This window comes from Lathyrus oleraceus, chromosome 6, assembly GCF_024323335.1.
Source record: "Lathyrus oleraceus cultivar Zhongwan6 chromosome 6, CAAS_Psat_ZW6_1.0, whole genome shotgun sequence".
NCBI lineage: Eukaryota > Viridiplantae > Streptophyta > Magnoliopsida > Fabales > Fabaceae > Lathyrus > Lathyrus oleraceus.
In genome coordinates, this window is record NC_066584.1 from 469410611 (window position 1) to 469417482 (window position 6872).

Here is a 6872-nt window from a genome sequence, read left to right on the forward strand (position 1 = left end):
GAAAGAAGAAGCTCGTGGTCGAAGGAGCTGCAAGAAGTGTGTTAAAATAATGTATGAATTCAAACACGGAAAAAATATATTTATTTATGTTATGAATATTTATTTATACAATTAAAATAATAATTATAAATACTATGTTAGTAGTTGATATTTATAAAACTAAATGATTGCATAAATATTTTAAAAAAAATGTCACAACAAAATTAATATTTATCTTCGGAAAAATATATGGTTTATCTAAATATTTGTATATATGAAAAAACTATATTTATTCTCCAAATACAAAAAAATATATATATTTTTCTTTTAAAAATAATAAACTTGGTAAAATAATTTTGTCTTTCTGTTTTTTCATTCTTATTACATTTTAGAAACAAATGTGTGTAACTTGATAAAATAATTTTATATTTTTATTATATTCTAAAATTAAATACAAGCAACACTCAAGTGCGAACGTTCATATATCCCACTAATTTTGTTAGTGAAAAGAAAAAAATATGCTGTCAATTGATTGGTGAGGATGTCACGTCTTCCTCCTAATCCTTTCTTTTATCAGATTTTTTCTTCTGAAAAAGGTGACTTGTCATTGGTTAGTGGTGAGAAAGTTCATACATTTTCTTGTGACGCCTTCTCTTTCATTCCATAGCAAAACATTTTTTTAAATCGAGAGAGGATCATTGATGTATGCCAAAATGTTCCCTATTTGCTGTTAGTTTTAATTTTAATTGTTTCTAAATCTTTTTTTATTTTTTTTATAATAAAAATAAGTTTGAGTAATTAAATTAAAACAAAATAAACAAGTTTAAATTAAATATCCGACTCTAATCAATTATATTAATTATTTTGGCTAAAAATAAAAATAAAATAATTAAAAACAAATAAAAAATCGAACATAAAATATAAAAAAAATGCACTGAATAATTAACATGAAATAAACTTCTAAAAATGCATTTTTTGCATCAAAGTTTAAAATGAAAAATGACCTCTTAAAATGACTCAGACTCATCAAAATATGATCGAAAAAAGAGTAAAAAATAATAAAATAAATACGTTAGATTAAACTATATGAATCGTAGATTGATAAAATTGATGTCCTCAACCTCTATCTTAAAAAAAAATTTATCTGTTAATTTTACGTATATCAGAGAATTGATTCAATAGATCTACTTGTATATTCGAAAATTTATTCGGATCGATATTTTAAATATTTTGAGAGATGAAATACATGATATGAAGTAGGTGATGTGAATGTGTTGTGAGATAGGGTGACAATTAAAAATCTCTGGCATTAACATTAAATTATTATATACAGCTATAAATGAGAATTCCGTGTTCCCATCTATACGCGTTAAATGCGAAACATTATCTAAATAATAATAAGTTAAAATATACATGACATGGTCTAAACATGCAAATTGTTAAATAGAAAACTAATTGTTAATTAAATTAAGGTATGTGAGTACGTTAGAAATGTAAGTGATCTCCCATTATAAATAGCTAGGTTATTCCATTTGCTTTACATAGAGAGTTTCATAAATTGGTGATTGAAGTTATAGCCTTTTTCTGTTCTATCCTACTGAGAGAGTAGAGAAATCGGTACGTAGTACTAAGATTATTGTTCTTTTTTTTTTAAGGTTAAATTTACTACTTGACCAAGTTTGTTATTTTAGGGTTAAAGAGGTTAATTATTGTATTGTGTTTAATGCATTTTATGTTACTCATCTTTAAATGTTTCTATCCCTGTAGTAATATCATTCTTTGATATTTAGTAACAAGACGTCATTGTCTATAAATATACTTCAAATAACATTTGAATTTATAGATTTCTTATTTATTTATTTTTATAAGCGAATTCTATAATAATAACAGTACGAGGATACTCAACCCTAATATAATATAAAAGTTAAGAAAATCAAACATATCATTGACACAAAATTTGCAGGATAACGTCACAAATATATCAATATACCTTTCTTCAAAATACGATTAGCACACCAATCTAACCACCAGTGGACAAATATATATATATATATATATATATATATATATATATATATATATATATATATATATATATATATATATATATATATATATATATATATATATATATATATTTCATTTTGTTTTTATAATTTTGTTTATTTAGAAATTATTCTTTGTAAAATATGTGTATTATTCATTTTATTTCTTATGCATGAATCTGGTATTAGATGAACTAAAATCAGAGGTCGTCTAATATAATTTAGAGTCAAAAATAAATTTTAACAGAATAATATATCTGTTTTTTTAATTTTAAATTATTTATTTAGTTTTCTTATGGGTTACTTTTTTTATTTGTTAAAAATATATTTTAACAAAATATTCCAAATTTCATGAGAGTATATACAAATTATTCATCTTTAAGAACATGTATAAAATGTTAACTGTTTTGATGCAGAAAATGATGTCAATTGTAGCCCGTAGAGGCTTTAAGCAGACACTAGACAGAGCAACTCGTTTGATAGATCGTTCACCTTTACTTCTTCATGGAAAAGAAAACTGTAAAGTAAGTATAAACATTATATATTTTGTTATTTTAGTTAATTTATATATTGAAGCAAAAAATAAATTATGTCAATTTAATATAGATTTTTGAAAAATTGGAACAAATAAATTATTATAGTAATATTTTTACCATGTCTCAAGTTTTATAGGTATGTGCAGATTAACTGTAGTTTAATTAAAATAAAACCAATAAATATTATATAATGATATTATTTTATAAAACTTTATTTAGTCATAAATTAATTATTATAAATTTTAAATTTTATATAATAATTCACCTTACAAAAAGAACGTTATATTGAGTTCTATGTATAAATTAAATGCTTAATGTTTTATATGTTCATTTGTTACCGAAGATGATCTCAAGCACACCAGGATTAGGCTCAAATTTCTTCCAAGTTCATGAAGCAGTAACTAAATTGACAAAAGATGGTCAAGAAAGTGTGCTAAATGCATCACTTACATATCTTAACGAAAAAGCAAAGCTCAAGGCAAGTTATTTCCTCAACTCACTTATTTTTCTCATTACAAAATTATGAAATCAACTATACATTCTCCAATTTAATTAATATTACTATATGTATGATTTTTAAAATAGCATCTTCAACTTTATGTATTTTTATGGTAATGTTAAATATATAGGTTCTTATAAATGTTAATCTAATATGGATTTTTTAAAAATGGTGAAAAGATAGACCAGTATCATTTTTAGTAAAATTAAAATTATAGTAATAAAAAATGAGAACACATTACAATTGATTAATGTAATTTATTGAAAATATTATAAATATATATATTTTTTGGGCAGAGTCCATATTAAATTTCATTAATTAATTAATTTAATTTAATAAAAATATTATCATATTAATATTTAAAGAGAAAAAATATTAAATTACTTTTCAATTTCGTCATTAAATTTTGTATCGGAGAGAGTCGGAGAGAATATTTTTCCATCCCTAAACTTCAACGCATTATAAAAGTAGAAAATTTGCTAATTTTATTTAGGGAGAAATTGCGAGAGGTCTTCTCGGTGGTGCTATAGCAACTCCAACTCTTCTTGGAGTACCTTTGGGACATAATGCATCATATCATGAAGGCGTCATATTTGCTCCTCCTCGCATTAGGAAGGCCATTTGGGATGGAAGCAAATACTCAACAACCGAAGAAGGTAAATATATATATATATATATATATATATATATATATATATATATATATATATATAAATTGTTGTTTCGGTTTAGAAGTTTGGTAAATAATTTTTTTAGGTTTGAACTTAGATCACTATTTTTTTTTCTACAGGAAAGAATTTAATTGACCCACGTGTGTTTGCTGATGTGGGTGATGTCCCAATCCAAGACATGCAAAATTTAGGAGTCAATGAAGCGAGATTAATGGATTTTATTAGTGACTCTGTCAAGATAGTGATGAATCATGTATATTTACTAATAATATTCTTTATTTTTATGGGATTAATTATATGAATTTATTATATGCTCGTGTTTTTTTTGCATTAATTAATACTCTTGCAGACTCCATTACGTCCCTTAATTTTGGGAGGTGATCACTCAATATCATATCCAGTTGTTAGAGCTATCTCTGAGAAACTTGGAGGACCGATTGATATTCTTCATTTCGATGCACATCCTGATCTCTATGAAAACTTTGAAGATAATTATTATTCACATGCTTCACAATTTGCTCAAATCGTGGAGGGTAAACATGTCAATCGACTAGTGCAGGTCTTTTTTTCAAATCTTAACTTTAACAGTTTCTTAACCATATAGTTCAAATACTTTTAGATCAGTATTCACATTGTAACCGATGAAATGCGCCTTACAACACCCACAATAACCATAAGTTATGATTACAAATTGTAAATTATATTTCATATATGTATTTTTTCATTCTTCTAACTAATTTATTAATTTATTATAGGTCGGTATACGATCAATAACAGCTCAAGCAAGACAACACGGCGAAAAATACGGAATAGAGATACATGAAATGAGAAATTTTGCAAAAGAACGTGATTATTTAGAGAATTTGGTCTCTTTCTCTTCTCTCTATTTATTTTTTGTTATGATCGATTTTTATAATGCTTAATATATTAAAAAATTTAACTTTATTTTATAAAAGTTATTGATTCATAAATATCAATAACTTTTATATTAATATATAAATATAAATAAATATTATCGTTAGAGATTAAACTTTGAAAATTTTATATGTGCAGGCACTTGGTACAAGTGAAGGTGTGAAAGGTGTATATGTATCAATAAATGTGAATTCTCTTGATCCAGCCTATGCTCATGGAGTGTCTCACATTGAATCTGGAGGCCTTTCCTTAAGAGATGTTCTAAACATTCTTCACAATCTCAAAGGTAATATTGTTGGTGGAGATGTTGTTGAGTACAATCCACAACATGATGCTATCAATAACATGACTGCACTTGTTACTGCTAAGTTGGTCAGAGAATTGGCTGCAAAGATATCCAAATGATGAATCAACTGCTTCATTTATTCTTTTTACTAAGTTTTATTTGAAATATTAATAAAAGAGTTAATGTGTACATGTGCTTTAGGCTTTATCTATAGTCTAAGTCAATGCACATTAATGTGTGTGCCTTTGTTTTTAATTTGCTTGTTTTGAGTTTATGGTTAAATAAAGATAATGTCTGTCAATGTTTTGTGTTAATTAATGAATGACAACATGCTTTACATTAAGACAAAAACCACAAGATATAAATTGATACTTTAGCATAAATAAGTAAAAAAAAATCATACTTGCACATGCTTTTGCAGATCTTGTATTTGCTTGATATTTCACACTTTGTTAATATCTTTGTTTTTAAGTATAGTCAGTTTGAGAAAATTATACTTATAGAAAAACTTAGTTGTATTATTATATTTATTAATTGAATTTTTTAAATAATTTTATTATTTAAGTTAAATATATTTGTGTTCCTCTTAAATATTTTAAATTTTATTTTTATTTTTTTAAAATATTTTTTTTAAAGAATGCTCCTTCAAAAAATTTGCATCATTTGATCCCTCCTGCAACTTAACGACGATTTTTACGACTTCGCGACTGAATTAACAATGATTTTAGTGATGGCTTAATACTTAACGATTGAATTATCGACAATTTTAATATTAGAGACAAAAAATATGGATGAAAATTTTTAAGATGATCATTCTTTAAAAGAGATATTTTGAAAGATTAAAAATGAAATTCGAGATATTTAGATATACCATAAATATATTTATTTAACTCTTATTTATAGTAAGAAAGATATATAAACGTAGAGGTATTATTGTAAAGAAATAACAAATATAGTTAAAAGTTTAAAAATATTCATATACAAAAGAGATAATTGTTTTTGAAAGATCATATGTTTAAAAAAAACAGAGGTAGTGTTTTTATTGAATTGTTAACTTCAAAATTTCAAAAAAATGGTTTGTTATCAAAATTTCAAGAAAATGGTTTGTTAGAACACGCTGAGTTTGGAAGTGTTATATTATGCGATATGAGTTTATTTTGCAAAAATATAGTTTGTTTTACTTGATGATAAAAGGCATTTTTTTAAATGTTTTTGGGGACGAGTATTATTGGAGAGTTTTTTAGAGAGAGAAATTTTGAGAAACAAAATGAGAAATTTTTATGATTTATCGTTTTAAGAATTGGAAGATCTCTGAGGGTAAGAGAAACACTTATAAACACATTTGATTTGAAATATTTATAATGGGAGGAAGAGAGATTGGAAACCAATTGGGTATAAAATGAGAGATGTTTTTATGAATATGGAAAGATATTTTCTTACAACTTATCTTGCAATCGTTTATAACAATGTATAGTTGATCGAAAAGTTTCTCTCACTCCCAAGGTAAATCGCTTTGATCGAATCGAGTAAACACAATTTATGTGTACTCATCTTTTATTTTCTTCTTCTTTTTGTTGTTTTACTTACATTTTTTGACATGTTAATTTGCTAGAGGAAAACTATTTTGTTTGTCACTTTATTTTTTCCCACACATCAAAGTTATTGATGTATTTGAACCTTTCAATTTCACAGCAAGTGACAACTCAATGTGGGGGTAAAAAGGTTAAGTTTACAAGTGAACATTATGGTTTCTAAATGGTGTATATATATATATATATATATATATATATATATATATATATATATATATATATATATATATATATATATATATATATATATATATATATATATATATATATATATATATATATATATATATATATAAGTTTTCTGGAGACAACAGTTTTAGATTTTGAAAAGTGACAATGCAAGCAATTC

At 24.6% G+C, this 6872-nt stretch overlaps 1 protein-coding gene across 2 annotated transcripts; it reads left to right on the forward strand.

Moving 5' to 3' along the window:
• Positions 1–1518: 1518 nt before the first annotated feature.
• Positions 1519–5227, forward strand: LOC127096786 (arginase 2, chloroplastic/mitochondrial). 2 transcript variants are annotated; one of them, XM_051035331.1, is made up of 8 exons: positions 1519–1596; positions 2441–2548; positions 2904–3038; positions 3553–3715; positions 3850–3983; positions 4080–4289; positions 4486–4596; positions 4784–5227. In XM_051035331.1, exons 2-8 carry the CDS (start codon positions 2444–2446, stop codon positions 5048–5050), a joined length of 1125 nt encoding a protein of 374 aa, XP_050891288.1. In that variant the 5' UTR covers positions 1519–1596; positions 2441–2443; the 3' UTR covers positions 5051–5227. The 2 variants fall into 2 exon arrangements, with proteins under 2 accessions (XP_050891288.1, XP_050891287.1); XM_051035330.1 differs by having other exon boundaries at positions 1521–1596; positions 2904–3042; positions 3557–3715.
• Positions 5228–6872: the final 1645 nt, after the last annotated feature.